At 45.8% G+C, this 17,948-nt stretch overlaps 1 protein-coding gene across 1 annotated transcript; it reads left to right on the top strand.

Moving 5' to 3' along the window:
- The first annotated feature begins 7,554 nt into the window (after nucleotides 1–7,554).
- On the top strand, nucleotides 7,555–17,537 carry LOC144759789 (uncharacterized). The gene is made up of 3 exons (XM_078646501.1): nucleotides 7,555–8,138; nucleotides 8,427–9,172; nucleotides 16,013–17,537. Exons 1-3 carry the CDS (start codon nucleotides 7,555–7,557, stop codon nucleotides 17,098–17,100), a joined length of 2,418 nt encoding a protein of 805 aa, XP_078502627.1. The 3' UTR covers nucleotides 17,101–17,537.
- The last annotated feature ends 411 nt before the right edge of the window (nucleotides 17,538–17,948 follow it).

Here is a 17,948-nt window from a genome sequence, read left to right as displayed (position 1 = left end):
TTCTCGGAGAAATCAGACTTTCAATTCCTCCCCTAACCTTGATATTCACAATTGTAGGACATGAATGTGGTTCTGCACTTCTTGGAATCTTGGCAGGACAAACCGTTTCTTTCCAGAAAGGAATTGTTGAGTAATATATCAAGTTTGTCATGTCTTATAGTAGGTAAATGGGTCTCTGATGTCAGAGCCCTGGATATTTCTTTCAGAGTGTACACACTGGAAGTGGTTACCTTCACAGTGTCAAGAAATTCCAAATCGCACACTAGGATAGTTGAATATCTGGCATTGCCAGGCAATCCTAAATTGTGCGTAACTTGTGCAGAGTAAGTTGTTTACGCGGGTATGAGACCTTAACACTGGAGGTGAGACTCCCTGGGACAAAACAGCTGCTCACTGCAATCAAGAAACCATGTATGCGGGTTCCCCCAGCAACAAATGCACAATTGTTTCGGTGGATTATGGCCAAGGATGGAATCGGTGTCTCCATCTTTTGGTTGCACTCGGTGAGCATCAAAGGCCTATACCTTGGGTAGCCGTCTTGAGGATAGTTTGAGGGCGGCAGCCTGGTCCTTGGACTCCACCTTAAAGGAATTCTGCTTCAAACTAGTGATGGTGGTTAATGAAACTTGCATAATCAGAGTCTACGGTCCTAACAAGGAATGTAATTATTGCTCGCAGCATGTAAATGACGTGCAGGACTGCCCGGTTGCAGGAAGCTGTGTTGTTTTAACTTGTGTGTGTGTGTGTGTGTGTGTGTGTGTGTGTGTGACCTTGAGCGCTTTTTAAATCTTTGGCATCAGAGTCTGTGCTTGACCTGTATTTTCTCGCTGCCATAATCTGTCTTTTAAAAACGTACGCAAATTGCACAAATTACTCGCGGGTTACTCTTTATCTGCACTCACCGTATCTGGGACTTAAAATCCGCCAATCCCCCTTTAGCGGGCTGTGTGTGTGGAGGGAGTTGAGAGTTGCGGCACTCCTCTGCCATTTTGGTTGAGGCGACGGTCTAGTTGCTCAAAACTCGGCACCAGCCCAGTAAAAAGGGGCCGATGGCGCAGAAGCACAGAGCAGGCGCCCCAAAGGCACGCCAAAGGCAAGGCTGTCTGCGCCCGTCCAAGCCAGACATGCTGCCTCCCCCACTAGAGATAGGCTCTTCTACGCTCAGAATGACCTCCTAAAAATCAGATAGTCTGTGAGCAATTGTAGACAGTCCTATGGGGACGCCATTGAGGGCCCGTTCTGCTGTATACAGTGCGGCCTCAGTACTGTACTAGCCCGGTCCCGGCGCTGCTACCTCCCCCATCCCAGTAAGCATCTTAGCATCCTCAATCTGAACTGTCGCTCCTTAGCCAAACACTTCGCTGATGTCCATGACCTATTAGAGGACACCTCCCCTGAAGTGGCTCTCTGATGCCATGATAGCCGAGCCAGGCATTGCGCTGCCTTCTGGCTACTGCATCCTTACTTTAAATAGGGAGTCCAGAGGTGGAGGCATTGCGATCATTTTTAAATCTTGCTATACATGTACGTCTGTAAAACAGGTCGTCGCCGGATGCGAATGTGCACACTTTAAGATCTCACTGAGCCCCAACTACACGATGTCGGGGCTCCTGGTATCCCGGCCCCCTGGGCCATCCACTGACTTTAGGACTACCCTCATGGAGACTGTTAGAGTATTAGCAGTTAACGCCACTAACTTTACCGTCACTGGGGATTTGAACCTCCATCTGGATAATTATGATGACATAGACATAGCTAACTTTGTAGCTGATCTGGCGGCTTGTTAGCTTGTGCAATTGGTATCGGGTCCGACGCACATTGCCGGCCACCTGTTAGACCCAATCTTCACGAACATACCCTCACTTACAGTGCACATGCCCATCCCCAAATTGGGAATAATTCGACGCATACCTTTCGATTACCTGCCTGAGGCTGCCGGTTGACGCCAACAAGGCATACAGGGTATTCTCCGTTAGACAGCCTAATCCCTGGGAAATGGTTTATTAACCGCAAATCTAGAACTAGACCATGGTACAAAGGCGACTTGGCTAATATGCGCAAGAGCTGCAAGCGGCTGGAGCGTATTTGGAGAAGGGATTTCAATCCCGCCGCGAAGGGCATTTACCGGGCGGCGATTAAGAGGTACCACAAGACCATTCAATTGGCCTGAGCGGCATTTTACGCCAATAAAATCCGCGAAAGTGATAACCCTGCAAAGAGCGTGTTCTCAATACTCTCTGACCTTCAATCCCAGCAGACTCCGCTGGGCCAACTATCAAGTCCAATGAGCTGTGTGAGGACCTTGCCACCTTCTTCGTTAGGAAGGTGGATAACATCTGTAGGTCCTTCCCAACAACACATAGTAGCGAGCAAGCTGCACGGGGCCCTCAAAAGGCAAATACCTTAGACATCTTTCCGCCTATCCCTGCCGACCAGCTGCGAACACTGTGTAATAAAGTCAAGTCTGGATCTCCAGCAGACCCGCTCAAACCAGACCAATTCAGGAAAGTGCTTCCTACTATCTTATCCTCCATGCGTCAGGTGATAAACGGGTCACTTGCCACGACCACTGTGCCCAGGGCATGGAAACAGGCCAAAGTGATACCCCTGCTTAAAAAAACTTCCCTCGACACTGCCAAGCCAGAGAACTATCGTCCTATTTCCTTGCTCCCCTGGGTGGCAAAGATTACTGAGGCCTATGTTAACTCCCTCCTATTTGACTTTCTGACCAGGAATAACATGCTGGACCCCTCCCAGAACGGCTTCCGACCAGGTCAGAGCATGGAGTCTGCTCTGCTGGCTGTGACAGAACATCTCTAGTCCACACTAGATGCTGGTCTAACGTCGGCGCTGATCCTGCTGGATCTGAGCGCCGCGTTTGACATGGTGTCCCATGCCATACTGCTGCGCCGCCTGGAGGAGCCAGGAATCACTGGTCCGGCACTGGAGTCGCTTGCCTCTTTTCTTCATGAGAGGTCGTTCGTGGTAACCTCCATATGCCTCGGGTGAACACCCCATCAAACAAGGGGTGCCACAGGGTTCCTCCCTCAGCCCCTTGCTATTCAATCTTTACTTCCAACTCCTGGCCGCAGTAGCTAAGAGCAGAGGACTGACCATGGTCTCCTACGCCGATGATACACAGTTGGTGATGGCGCTCTCGGATAACACCGAACAGGATGCCCTCAAGTTTCAGGACGACCTAGCAGCAGTTGCTGAATGGATGACCACCAACTGGCTCCAGCCGAATGGCAGCAAGTCGGAGGTACTGCTGGTGGGCAAGGACCATGGTCAGTCGAGTGAACGCTGGTAGCCCACAAGCCTTGATAGTGCCCCCCCCCCCACCAAGCAGGTTGTGAAAAATCTAGAGGTGTGGATAGACTCATCTCTCAACTTCCGAGCCCAAACCAAAAAAAGTGGCAGGTGTCTGCTTTGGACTACTTCAGGGGCTTCGACCCCTATTGGGTTTCTTCGATGCACCCACACGACAGATCATCATTCAGGCGTCTGTAACGTCAAGACTGGCCTATGCATGCTCTCTGTATCTAGGGTCTAATAAGGCTGCAATTCTGAGGCTACAAAGGGCACAGAACGCGGCAGCAGGGACCCTGCTAGATCTGCACAGGTCCTGCCCGGTTTCCAACGCCATCTGGCGCCTTCACTGGTTGCCTGTAGCCAGGCGAATTACATTCAAGGCTTTATGCATTGCCTTCAAAGCCTTGAAACTGTCTTCCCCTAACATCTTGGCCAGCCTCCTCTTGCCTTATGTTCCCTCACGCCATCGTCGCTCACAGAGTCAACACCTGGTAGTGGTCCCCCGAACAGAGAAAGTCTGCGCTGGAGGCTGCTCTTTTCGCAGCAGAGCGTCCCTCCTCTCGAATGCACTTCCAGCTCACATGCGTGGCCTTAACAACTATCTAGAATTCAGGAAGGCCATTAAAACTCACCTCTTCCCGGCACCATAGTCCTTACCTCAGTTCCACCCATACATGTCAGTTGCTCTGCTGTCAGCGCCGGGATGCCCCTTCGCTGGGGCAGCTGTTGCACTTCACAAGTTGTGGTAACATAACCATATTTCCGAGCTGTCATGAAAGAAAATTAAACTCTATTAATGTCACTGAGGCGAGGATTTTCCCACCCTAGGTACAACTAATACTGCAGCCACTCAAGAAGGAGAATGGAAGCTCGTTGAGGATAGGCCATTTTTAGTATTGAACGATCTTGACAAATCTGCTCCCATTCGATTGATGATTGTAAGAAATACTTTGAGCAATGTGGACGATTCTAGGGTGGCACAGGTTCAACGAATGACGTGACTCACAAGAGCTTTTCCTTTCAAGCTCTGACCAGAAACATTATTACCAGTGGAGGAATGACAAAGGAGAGGGCATTTTGCACAAATAAAGAGGAAGTGCTTCGCCTTGTGCCTGGTTTACGTGGAAAGCAAGGGCTATTTTTTTCTGAGTATGGGACTCATTGCATAATACGAAGAGAGAAATGCGTACTCCTTACATCTGTGTCCTTAATAGGATAGAAACCTTTCTGCACAATAGCTAAGAAATCACAGCTCTTTCTATTAGGGTTCCGTTAAAAGGTCCTTTCCCCATGATGATAAGCAGTTGTCTCCAGCCGTTCATAATGTAATAGCCTGGTCATTCCCAGGACTTTTCATCTCTAGTCGAGGATTGTAAGCAACATTTCTCTAACATGTTTACATGTGTCTTCCCCTTCTTCGCGCATATATACTCCTCTATCCTGATGTTATTCCTTCAGGACCTCTTCTCTAAGTCCTCCTCCTTTACTGAAATATTATATTTGTTTTCCCCAACTAAGTTATGTGGCGGGGTTATTGCTCTAGCTCAGAGAATCTTTGTCGCCTCCTACAATGACTTCATCTTGTCATCCAACTCATCCGTGTCCCTTTGTATGTCAGCTTCACAGAAACTTTCAATTTATAATTCACTCTCACACTGTTGCATCCACTGTGTGACACAACAAAATTAAAACCTTAATGGAGGTGATTGATATACGTACCTTCCCCCAGTAGAGACCACTTCAGCACCTGGTATTATTTGACACAGGGAGCTCTCCACTTTCTTCCCTGAGACTTCTGCACCTTCCTTTTGGGGTGACTAGATCTGGTTAGCTGAACAACATCAATCCTGTAACAGATTTCAAACAACTGAATCTCTAAGTTGGACCAGTAGCTCTGCCATTACTCCCCATTCAGTTGTTAATGGTATGGTTCCTGCTGCTCTTAAAGACACCACAGCAAATCCCTTGTTCTGGAAGCCAGGAGCAGATTCCTTGGTTTTAAAAAAGTTATTACCAATATCGTTACTTTCTTTTGCTCTTAGCTGGTGGAAAGGTTTGTAGCAAAACCACTTTCCCAAGGACACTAGGGCATGATTTTGGCCATTACACAATACAGAGGCAGTGCTTCTCCCTATTATGGATGAGCTGAAATGGGAGCAGGAGCCAATGCTTTGATCTCATTAGATCTCTCTGCTGTCGTCCCACAGTTGAGATCTCCAACTTGGTGATCCATGTTAAGGCTTTGGGAATCGGGTGCTAGGCCTTAAAGAGCTTCATATCATTATTTACAGGCTGAACACTTATCGCCAGATTGGGAAACTTTTCGTCCAACACATTGCATGCAATTTCAGAGTGACTTGTGGGTCCTCAATCTCGCCCCATTTGTTCACCAGCTATGTAATCCCGTTTGCTGACTGAAGTTTTACTGAGAAAGGTGTTAGAGCATTTATGTATTCTGACGACACCCAGATCTTGCTGTGTTTAGACAGTTAACTCTCCCCTCACCTCACATTCCACCACACAATGCCTGTCCTATGGCAGTGGCTGGGTTGCAATAAACTGAAGTGAAACGCTGAGAAGACCGAAGTTCTGCTTATTAATTGTCATAATGACTAATGGCTTGATGCCTACTAGCCTTCGGAGATGGGCACTCTTCCACTCTTTGCTCAAAATGTGTAGAGCTTGAAAGTAAAGATCAACAGTGCTTTCTCGGTCTGGCAAGGTCTGTGAGTCGTGTCATTGTGCATGTATCATATTAAACGCCAGAAAGAGATTGCCCCTTATTTGACACTAGAAAGCAGGAACCTTGTAGCAGCTGCATAGATTGAGTCCAGTTTGGACTAGTACAACATCCTCTACTTACAGTTTCCTACACTCCACAAGAATGTTTATTTTGAGAGCCCAAAACATGGCCAATGCCTCCTTCTCAGTAGTGGAATGTCTACATTCATCCTCCGGAAAAGCCCTAGATGCAAATGCAATAATGACTTGCTTTCCGATCATGCCGCTGTTTCAGTTCCACTCTTGGGCCCTTGTCTCTGGCATCTGTAACAACACAATGGGGCAAAACTATGCAGACTGGGAGCATTCACAAGACTCCTTAACATCTGAAAATCCTTCTCGTATTCCCTACTCCACGCGTATTCTGCACCCTTCCTCAGCAGGTCTCACAAGGCACAAGTAAATTAGGTACAAACTGAGAATAGAATGTTTCTCACCAAAAACGTGTGTGTCTCTTCTTTCTTAATGGGTCTAGGTATTTCCTGTAAATGTAAATGTTTTTGAGCTTGTAAAGCGCACTGCTACCCGTCCATAGGTCTCCTGGTGATGTATAACTCTGGGGAACCCGTCCTGGCTTTCCCTGTGGGATGGTCCCTTACTGGGAGTCCCCAAGGTGGAGCCAAGCATCCCCGGAATTGGTGGGGCCGTTGTGGAGATTAGGCAAGCTAATGCCCAGAGTTGCCGAGTGGAACCCCTGATTAGAGTAAGCACCGAAGCGAGAATTATCGAGTCCGCTGACCAAGGTCCACGACCCTGCCGCGTCGGGAATTGGACCCTGGTCCCGGGCCGACTTCTGCTCTTTGGCCTGCCTCCTCTAACCAGTGAGCCACACTACTCCACTACTCCTGTGTGGCTTTAATTGATTCATCTTTGGGGCAGACCCCATCAGCAGAGATTACGTGACCTAGGTAGCTCAATTCCTTACCAGCAAATTTTATAATTTTCTGTTTATTAAAATCTATTATTCCCCAATGCTCAACTTCATAGGAAATATCAATTATGGTAATGCTTACCGAATTTTCATTAATAAAAAATTTAAGAATTACAAAAACGTAATAAGTCCGTTAAATTATAGGGTTAGGTTTGATGCGGGCATACTGAAACATTTTGAAGCTTAACAGATCAGCTCTGGATAGGTAGTCCTCTCCGGCAGGGCAGAGCGGAACTGGAGGAAATCTCACCATATCACGTAAGGGCAGCACTGAGCGGGGTTTAGATGTGTAGCAGGGTAACTCCTGATGTCCTCTGGGACATCCTGACCTTGAGCAGAGTAGATCCTCTCCAGCTCTCGAGACAATTTAGTTCTTTCGAGTCATTAGCTGGACTAAATAATTTCTATTTAAAGCTTAAACAACGTGTGGTGAGACAGGAAGGACTATTTTGCCCAAATTGTCCTGTGATAATGTGTCTATTTTCTTCCCCTTCACAGACACCTGAGGACTTGAACATCAGAATTTCAGAATGGAGAAAAGGCAGGTTCCAAGACAAAAAGGAGAAGTGCAGAGTTCACCTGAACCCGTAAGATCCACACTCCCATCTTCTCCTATCCATAATGGGCCTTCTTCAAAATCCCAAACTGATGCTCAGAGGGACTGTGAAATGGAACCGCTATCGGGAAACCTGCCTAACATGATCCTTTTATCTATGTTGGAGCAGTTGGAAGCCAAACTGGATAACTTGCAGAATACCCTAGAGGACGTGCCGTCAAGAGTCGCTGGGCTCATGGAGCAAATCTGGACAGCAAAGGGTCTAGATCACCTTGAAAATGGGGGGGTGTCTTTGGAGAGGGTCAGTCCGGTGGTGGTTAGAGATTGTCCTATCAGCAGGTCCCCTCCAATCAATCTTTCAGTCAGGGTCAAGGAGGTGAACCAATGCCTTGAATCTACATCTCCACCTGGTCGTGATCCACAGCCGAATCAGTGTCTTCAACCTCTGTCTCCTCATGGGCATGAAGCAAAGCAGAGCCAGTGCCCTCAACCTCTGTCTCCTCATGGGCATGAACCAAAGCAGAGCCAGTGCCCCCAACCTCTGTCTCCGCATGGGCATGAACCAAAGCAGAGCCAGTGCCCCCAAAATCTGTCTTCTCATCAGCATGAACCAAAGCAGAGCCAGTGCCCCCAACCTCTGTCTCCGCATGGGCATGAACCAAAGCAGAGCCAGTGCTGCCAACCTCTGTCTCCGCATGGGCATGAACCAAAGCAGAGCCAGTGCCCCCAACCTCTGTCTTCTCATGGGCATGAACCAAAGCAGAGCCAGTGCCCCCAACATCTGTCTTCTCATCGGCATGAACCAAAGCAGAGCCAGTGCCCCCAGCCTCTGTCTCCGGCTGGCTCTGGACCACGGCTGGACGGTACTGTCTCCAGGTGTCCTCCTCCAGATGTTCAAGTCATCCCAGGTGAGCCAAGCCTTCGTCTTCCACCAGTGTTTGATGATGGACAGGAACCACAGCAGGACCAGTGCATACAACTAGTTTCCCCAGTTGAACAGGAACAAGAGGAGCACGTGAAGAAAGATCCACTGTATGCAGATAGTTGGGGCGCACAACAGAACGTCTGCCCGCAGCCACTGTTTCACGAGGGACATGAGCCACAGCAAATCCACTGCAGTCAACCAATGCTCCCAGATGGGGAAGGAACAAGTGAACTCCTAAAGCAAGAGTTGTTGTGGTTTGATGGTGAGGGTCAATGGCAAAACCTCTGCAGACAACCAGCATTTCAAAAAGACCAGAGTCTGCAGCTCAACACATGCCTGCAGCAGGTTCTTTCTGATGCACATGAACCACATCAGAACTGCAAGACCGAACCAATGCACCTTGAGACACTCAGTCCAGATCGCGGCTTTAAGCTAGAACCACTTAGTCCTGAGGACTACGATCAGAACTACAAGCAAGAACCACTGCACCCTGAGAACCAAGATGAGAACTCTGACCTACAACCCACATGTGCTGATGCGCAGGGCCCATCTGAAGCGTCATCCTTCCTGCCACAGAATGCTGCTGATACTGATGGAGCTATCGCTAGAGACCCACTGGAGAGAGGAAATACAGACGCAGATGGATTGCTGCTCAAAGCCATCCCAGGTATTTGTTTCGTACTGAATTAACATCCAGAATGGCGAGTAACGTGTACAGTTCTGAGGGAATGCAGCATAAAATATTTCCAAAGTGGATGTTTCCAGATTTTTAATAAGACCTGCAGGGGGCCTAATCTGAGTTGTGTGGAGTGGCATCTTTGTGGGGGCCTTGAGTACACCAGAAGCGGTCATGTACCTAGTATCTCTTTTATTTTCGCAAAGGAGTTTCTCCTTCCCGTTATGTGATAGGCTAAGAATTGGGACTCTGCACATGAAAAATGACCTGAATTCTGGTCCGTGCATGAGACACCGCATTCCAGGCTCAGGACCTCTGAGGAATTATGTGGCAGAATCTGTGATTTCAATCCAAGCACCGCGATACTCACCACCCCCTAAGTGTGAGGTGAAAGTGAGGTGTTATTCACCGAGAGTAACATTGCCCTTTTTTGTTGCTAGTGCAAACTAAAGCACTTTAGAGATTTGACTGGGTCTATGTGATGTTCGAGTGTTCAGAATATAAGGCCTCAGCTGTGTCTCCATAATGTCTCCTGTTACATTTCCCTCAATTTTTTCTCCCTCTAAGTCAGCAATATTAGCATTTAAAGAAACTCTGCTGGAGGGTGGGTGAAGTAAATGGTGATTGCTCTGAGATATGTGGAATTACTGTGGAGATTTGGCATCTGATTCCCCCAGTAATTCCAGAGTACTATGATTACATAAGATTATTGGCTCTGTGATCATGGCTGTGCGAACAATAGCTTTACAATATCATATGTATCTTTTGAAGCCCAATTCATCTTTCTTCCTTCTTTATATAGCTATTGTGTCTGAGGCCCTCTTTAGACATTTCAGTGCACATTACAAGGACCAAATCATGCAAATGTCTGCCTCTCTGCACAAAATGGTGCAATGCAGTGTGTTGCAATAAGCTGAAAGCATAGCCCTTGCAGCATCTTCCACTTTGATACTGGCATGAAAAATCCTAATTGACCAATCTTTTCATCCTCTGTGCTTGGCCATTACTCTGTGGGTGATGATGACTAGCACATTTATCTTGTAACCGGTTCCATCCAAATACTGCTTTATTTCCCTCAAGATAAATTGTTCGGATGTATGACATTACAAAGCATGCTTTTACCACGCATGCTTTTACATCGCAGTTTTTACATTTTACAACGCATACCATTACAACGCATAGCGCTTTGGGGTGCTGGATAGTGAATAGTTTAATTTACTATTCCAACTCCAGTCCCCGTGGATAGTAGGGAAGGTGTTGGATAGTAAATTAAATCTATTCCCTATCCTAGAGCGCCCCCCCAGCGCAATGCGTTGTAATGGTTTGCTTTGTAAAAGTTGCGATGTAAAAGCACTGCGTGGTAAAAGTTGCGTTGTAAAGGATGTTTGCCAAATTGTTCACCATTATCCGATACCAATTCACACAGAAAACCCTCACTTCCATGTACAAATCATACTTTCAACCAATTTTACATGTACTCCACAAGCACAATGGCAAATATCTGATGCACAGGAAGCATCTGAAAGAGACCTAAAAAATCATTACATTCATTGCCCCGCTCTCTGTCAGGAAAACTCACTTCTGTCATAAGCAGAACTCTGTATATCATCCCTTTATCATTTTGCAAACAACTGGTTACTCTCTCTAATGAGTTCTTCCACATCCCTGTCTATGGCAGGCGACCAGTATTGCATTGTCAGTTGTTTGTTGTTAGATATCACACCTAAATGTCCTTCACGGCTCACCTCTGACAGAATGAACTTGGCTATCGTCTGCAGTTCACACAACAAATCGTTTTTCTTTTGGCCATTCTTTCCTCATGAAATGAATCACTTTCAATAAAATAGAATCTTCATCCAATGTCTTTCTCTACTTTTACACACACACACACACACACACTCTCTCTCTCTCTCTCTCACTCCCTCTCACTCTCCCTCTCCCTCTCCCTCTCCCTCTCCCTCTCCCTCTCCCTCTCCCTCTCACTCTCACTCTCACTCTCACTCTCACTCTCACTCTCACTCTCACTCTCCCTTTCCCTCTCCCTCTCCCTCTCCCTCTCCCTCTCCCTCTCCCTCTCCCCGGCCAATAAATACTTGCTGCAGTACATTCCACATCTTCACAGTCATTCTCCTTGTTCTCATGTTCCACATCTTCCTGCCCTCAGGGCAGTCAAGGCAAGAAATCAGTATTTTTGTTCCTCTCTCCTGCAGTGTGTTCAACCTCAAAATTATGTTTCAAAAGTTTCAAACTTAACCTCACCAACCTGGCAGTAGCCTGCTGGTCTTCACATTATTACCATTCAAAAAAGGTTGATTAACAGTTCATATTCTGAACTTGGTCCCACATAAGGATGACTTATCCAGGTCATTTATAGATTTATTTCTGATCAAATGAGTGAATTTTTGGTTGAGATCAGTTTTTGTCTGTCTCTGGATTAATCTTTTAGACATTTCCCTACTTCCGTCCCACAGCAGGGAAAGGTCATCTATATACCGGATCCAAATCAGCGCATGGTTTGTCATGTTTTCATTTTGTGATGTCCAGACCACCCGTTATGTGCCCGGGTTAGGCCCATGTATCGAAGTGGCTCATTTCATACATTGTCCAATGTTTTACAGGATAATTTCTGCTGTGACCTTTTGCACATATTTGCATGCACGACAATGTTGGATTCGTATCTCTGAAACTACTTTGTTTACACATCTAGCTTCGCACAACATTGTCACGATGCCTTGAACACTAAGTACAAGGCCTCTTGACGCACTATGTACAGATGTCGTATCTTCATCCACAGGGTGACAGGGCTATCTACATATCTATAACATTGTCTAACATGTACGTACAGCACAAGATGCTTTCTATTATAAATAATGAGCATCACAATAGATTAGTGGAGGAGGCGCTACAGCTGACACCCAGGGTCCGTGCGGGCTGAGACTTCACTATGGAGCGGGCTGGCATCTCCGTGAGGGGGAGATCAGTTTGTAACCAATTTGGGGCCTGCATTCTCTCCTGTCATGTCCCTTGGTGGGGATTCTTGGCTTCACACCCACACACACTCTAGGTACACGCAGAGTAGGGAGTGCATAGTAGGAGTACGCCGTAGCTAGGGCGACTGCCTCCGGAATCTGGGGATCACGGTTCGATTCCCGGCACCAGCGGCAGATTAGCCCAGCACCATGTGATTCTGGGCAATAGCTTGCTTAATCTTCCCGACGGCCCCCAGCGCCTAGAGACCCTTATGGGTGATTGTGCGCTTTACAAATTATTACATTATATTGCTGCCTTGCTTATATGCCTGCATATATACACTGTTTTAGCACCATGGTAGAACTATATCTACTATTTACGTGCTTGTAATCACTTTCAGCTGCTTCGGTCTACAGATTACTTCAGCTTATGTATTCTATACAAGAATAACGTTGGTTCAATAAATATATTGAAAACGTCCCACTGTGTATTCTCTGTATATTTCTCTGAGAGCAAGTAAGCTTGAGTGTCTGAGCGAAAGGTTCTGTTCTGTTTCCAAGATCCCTGAGGGGTCAGGGTTGGCACGTTCAGTGGTTGCCAGAAACCATTGGCTTCCTGGTAAGGTTAGGGAGTCTTATGGTGGCACTGTGAGCTAGCTGGTCTCTAGGCCAACTCATCCTGCGGAGGTGCCCGGAGCCAGTCTAGGCACTAATCCAAAGTTTATGTTGTCCAACAAACGCGCAGGTCCTACGGATTAGTGGAAACTACACGACGCACCTGTTCCTTCCACCAGACCACGAATACATTTGCAGAGCTGGGAGAGCAGGTGCCCATTGCTGTCCCTGAGATTTGTCTGTAATATCTATCTTTAAATATGAAAATATTGTTATTTTGGCAAAAGTCATGGTCCCAAGCATCCATGTATAGCCATATGGAGATATTGGTCTATTGCAAAAAGCATGTTCATAGGCTCTTAGACCTTGCGTGTGTTGTACACATAAGTAGCAAGATCACATCCTAGGTAATTGTCAAATATGATTGTCTCCTGTGTATATCTTTCCTGTGTATATCTTTTGTGGAAAATTCTCTCTATCTATACAATATGATGGGAGGCTCTCCACAAGAATCAGCAATAAATGTACTGGGGGCAGAAATATAAGCCAAGGTTATGGATATTTAGTTCATCCATTGTCAGTTAATGTTGGGATGATTTAATAATCATATCTCATCTTTCTCTTCCTATGGGGTGAGTTATCTTTTTGTCTTCCATTTGCTCTTTCCTGTCATTCTCTTCCTCTGTTTGTGCCTCTTGCTTTTGTTTTTCCTTTTTTTATGATATTCCATTGTTCTCCTTGTCTCAGTAACCCGTACTCAGCAAAACAAGTGGCAAGTAGGTTTTTTTTCTAGGTAGTTGCTAGCAGTGTCGTCTGAGTCACCTTCTGAGCTTGATGACCCCGTCAGAAGTTCCTGTCGTCTTTGTGTCAATGGAATTTTGACTGCTCTCCTTACTTATTCGTATCATCTTACTAAGTTTAAGACTCTTCCAGTACAGTAGTCTTGCTTTTTCCTTTTGAATTTCCTCTTTTGTAGCTATTACCTTTTTTCTTATCACTTGTTCATCATTCTTGTTGTCCTTAAGTTCACCTCTTATTTTCAAGTGCAACAAATGTGAGGTTGGAGAACTCCATCAGACTGCAGACTTAGAACTGTAACAAAAAAAAACAAGTTAGCAGGCCTTTTCCATCTATGAACTCATGATCTGGAACAACATCCCTGTATCCATCAGGACCGCCCGACATTGCTCCTGTTTAGGAAAGAGTTGAGGACTCCCTTCTTTAAAAATAATTTATGCTCATCTTTGGCCCTAGCTTTAGGCTAGGTTTGTAGTATAGAAATAACATATAGATACATACATAAAGAAGCTGGCCTAGCCTACACTAACGTTTGAATACTTTTGAAAAAACTCTTGTGAAAATGTTCATGGGAGAGGTGAGAATGGTTATCCCACCAGAGCACCCCTGGCATCCAGTTAAGATTTTAATGTTGTTTTATCAAGAGTAACAAGTCCACCTTTTAAGCCACTACGTCACTGCAAGCCTTAATTTAGATAGTTGTCTACCTAGTAGCAGTCACTTCCTCAAACAGTTAGCAAACGACACGCCCCATAAGTAGATGAACAGTTCCTGCAAGTTTACAAAGACAAAGTTAAATATGCATCCAGTGTTAAACATGCACTCATGCTCTACATTATCAGAATTGAAACTGTATGAAAAATAAGACCGTTTTTTGCACCGGCACAATTTGGCATATGGTTTTCTACTCGTGCGGAGACTAGGGGTGGGCAGAATTTACGTAGTCGTGTTACACAAAGCTCAGTGAAAAAAATCTTTGCGAGCATGCAGAATTCTGCGAATACGCGGAATTGCTTCTTCCGCCCGTTCACAATGCTTTTTTCCTGTTCGCGAACGCTGTTTGCGTGCTCGGGGGGGAAATATCTCGCGAACACACATTTTGAAAGCGTGAACAAGCAAAAAATTCAGGGAACCCGTGGATCGCGGAAGTTTTGGCAATTCCACGTTGTCCGCGGAAAGCGAAATTACACAAATTCCTCAAGCGGAACTGAATTTACCGCCCAGGCCTAGCGGAGACACCACATAGAAATACCACAGGCTGAGTCCACGTGGGGTAAAGATGCAACCATGGCTTTTCTACCCAACATACCTCTAGTAGATATTTGTAAAGCAGAAACCTGTGGTTCTGTGCATCCTTTCATAAAATATTTCTCTGGTGACATCAATGCAAGGAGGAAAGCCCAGAAGTGCTTAATTGTTCTAAGCATATTAGTAACTCAATTAGCAATTCTTTCCTTTCAATCAATCAATCAATCGGCGGTTTATAGAACGTGCTACTCACCCGCGAGGGACTTAAGGCGCTGGGGGGGGGGATGGGGGCAGCTCCGGGTCAGTCGAAAAGCCAGGTCTTGAGGTAACTTCCTGAGCATGTGGAGGGTTGGGGAGCGTCTGATGTTGACCGGGAGCTCGTTCCAGGATTTGGCTGCGATGTAGGAAAAGGCTTTCTGCCGGTTCTGTTTCTGCGGATGCGGGGGACCTCTGCCAGGGCGAGGTCAGTGGAGCAGAGGTTCCTCTTGGGTACAACATACTCGGTCGTTGAGGTATGTGGGTCCGATGTTGTTGAGGGGTTTGTAGGCGTGGTTGAGGAGTTTGAAGGTGATCCTCTTCTCGACGTGGAGCAAGTGGAGGCTTCGTAGGTGTTGGGTCATATGTTTGTGGCGTGGTGTCCCTAGAATGAGCCTGGCTGCCGTGTTCTGGACCTTACCGATTCTTTTAAGTTATTGCACAACCTGTGATGTGCCACAGCTTGCTGCAAATGGAAAATGTTACTCACTTGTAAATACTATCAGCTTGTCATGTTGCAGGCTCACGTGCATCACCCACTTGCTGTATGGTTGGAAAGTATATAGGTTGCTCAGATTAAGCAGTTTATTATTTTGATTTTACACATGTAAGCAGTCAAATGTACTCCGATGGAGGAAACAACACAATGATTTAAATTGGAGTCTGCACGCTGATGCATTATGCCTTTCTGGTATGGGATTATGAGTCGTTCTCCAGATCAAAACTCAATCTTTAATTTTTTTTTTTTTTTAGTAGTCAGAACCCTACCCATGAGAGATCACCACATGTGAACTGTAGAACTACAAGCAGCAAATGATTGTTTACAGGTAGTAACATTTTCCTTCCTTCCTAGCTATTACTGTCCACCTTTATCATATTATAACCGTGCATTTCTTTCAAGAAATATTTTCCATGTATAATTCTCAGTGCTCATTTCATTCTGCAGCACATCAGCAGACGACAGAAAGTATGAATGGGAAAGAGAAACGTAAAACTTCTGGAGGAAGGAAGAATTTTGCTTATAAAATGAATGAAAGAAAACACCAAGGAATACACAGGAGGGAGACTTTTAACAATAAAACACTACTTGCAAGGGCGAAAAGAATACGCACCAGCGTAAGAGCTTATGCCTGTGCTGAGTGTAAGAAGACATTTACTGCAAAGACGCGTCTTTTACTGCACAAACAAACACACACAGATCGGTATCCCTACACTGAGCATGAAATGAGGGTTGCTGATAAGGCAACACATGAAAAAACTCACAAAGGAGAGCGGCCCTTTCACTGCAATATCTGTGAGAAAAGTTTTACTCAGAAGAGAAATCTTCTACAACATCAAAGAATACACACAGGAGAGAGACCTTATCACTGCACTTTGTGTTCCAAAGCCTTTTCTCAGAAGGCGACCCTTGTACTCCATCAAAGAACACACACCGGAGAGAAGCCTTATCACTGCACTGAGTGTTCCAAGCGCTTTCCTTATAAGGTATCCCTTGTACTCCATCAAAGAACTCACACAGGAGAGAGGCCTTATCATTGCCCAGTGTGTTCCAAGAGGTTTTCTCAGAAGGGGCCCCTTGTACGCCATCAAAACATACACACAGGAGAGAGGCCTTATCACTGCACTGTGTGTTCCAAGAGGTTTTCTCAGAAGGGGACCCTTGTACGCCATCAAAACATACACACAGGAGAGAGGCCTTATCACTGCACTGTGTGTTCCAAGAGGTTTTCTCAGAAGGGGACCCTTGTACGCCATCAAAACATACACACAGGAGAGAGGCCTTATCACTGCCCAGTGTGTTCCAAGTGCTTTGCTAATCAGACAAACCTTGTGCTGCATCAAAGAACTCACACAGGAGAGAGACCTTATCACTGCACTGTGTGTGAGAAGAGGTTTTCTCGGAAAGGGACCCTTGTACGGCATCAAAGCGTACACACAGGACAGAGGCTTTATCACTGCACTTTGTGTAGCAAGAGCTTTGATCTTAAGACAAGCCTTGTACGCCATCAAAGAACACACAGGCGACGGCCTTGACGCCGCACGGGCAATGGAAACTGCTGTAAACAAAACGTGGTGCTCAGCAGCCTCAAGTAACACATACAAGATGGAAGCCTTCTCAAAGCACTGCCAAAAAACCTTCATTTAGAAAAAGAAATCTGATCTTTTACATCATCTAAGAATCTACAGCTAAAGTTAGACCTCCCATGACATCTAACGATCCTTCCGGGGTGAGGTCCTCCCTTTCCTCTGATAGTCAGAAGTTAAAGGACAAACTCTAACGTTCGCAGCGTCTCCAAACAGAATGTAGGTTCTTCAACGTCACTAACGTCACTTCACCAAGCAACGAACTTCACAGAGGCTGCTTCACTGATTTTGAAAGATCTGAGCACATGGGAAAAAGAAACTAGGAGAAGAAATAGGAATCAAAAACCACTTGAGGACAAAAAATATAAACTCCTTTCATCACTAAAGCAGGAACATCTACTCCCTATCAGTATCTTCAGAACGGCTTTGAATATTCTGTACAACCCATCCAGGCTGAGAGATCAAAAGAGGATTCATGGCTGTCCAGAGTCTAACAACTCACAAAGGTGTCACCACCCATATAATTCTGCAGTTTCAACTGCCGAGACTGCTACACAATTCACAATGTTTTGAGATGGTTCATTCTGGTGAGAATTTTTTTTGATAATCAATTTTATTATCATTTTGAAAAACAAACAAACAAAAAGACAGCATACATCTTACACAGTAAAGCCAATTCCATCTCCAACAGACAGTAAAAAACCCCACTATGTGGGTAGGAGTATTTACGCAAGCCACCCAAGCTGGAAAGCAGCACCCCGTAACACGGAGAGCCAAAGCTGGCAATTTAAAACAGT

Source organism: Lissotriton helveticus, chromosome 1_1 (genome assembly GCF_964261635.1).
Source record: "Lissotriton helveticus chromosome 1_1, aLisHel1.1, whole genome shotgun sequence".
Classification (NCBI taxonomy): domain Eukaryota; kingdom Metazoa; phylum Chordata; class Amphibia; order Caudata; family Salamandridae; genus Lissotriton; species Lissotriton helveticus.
Note: the sequence above shows the minus strand (reverse complement) of the source record. Positions and strands in the feature narration are given on the sequence as shown.

What these genes read in the sequence shown, in the direction of transcription:
- LOC144759789 (XM_078646501.1), top strand. Translation starts at nt 7,555, where the DNA reads ATGGAGAAAAGGCAGGTTCCAAGACAAAAAGGAGAAGTGCAGAGTTCA. An exon ending in CCTCTGTCTCCGCATGGGCA is followed by an intron (nt 8,139 to 8,426) that starts TGAACCAAAGCA and finishes TCCGGCTGGCTC; the next exon opens with TGGACCACGGCTGGACGGTA. An exon ending in GCTGCTCAAAGCCATCCCAG is followed by an intron (nt 9,173 to 16,012) that starts GTATTTGTTTCG and finishes TTCATTCTGCAG; the next exon opens with CACATCAGCAGACGACAGAA.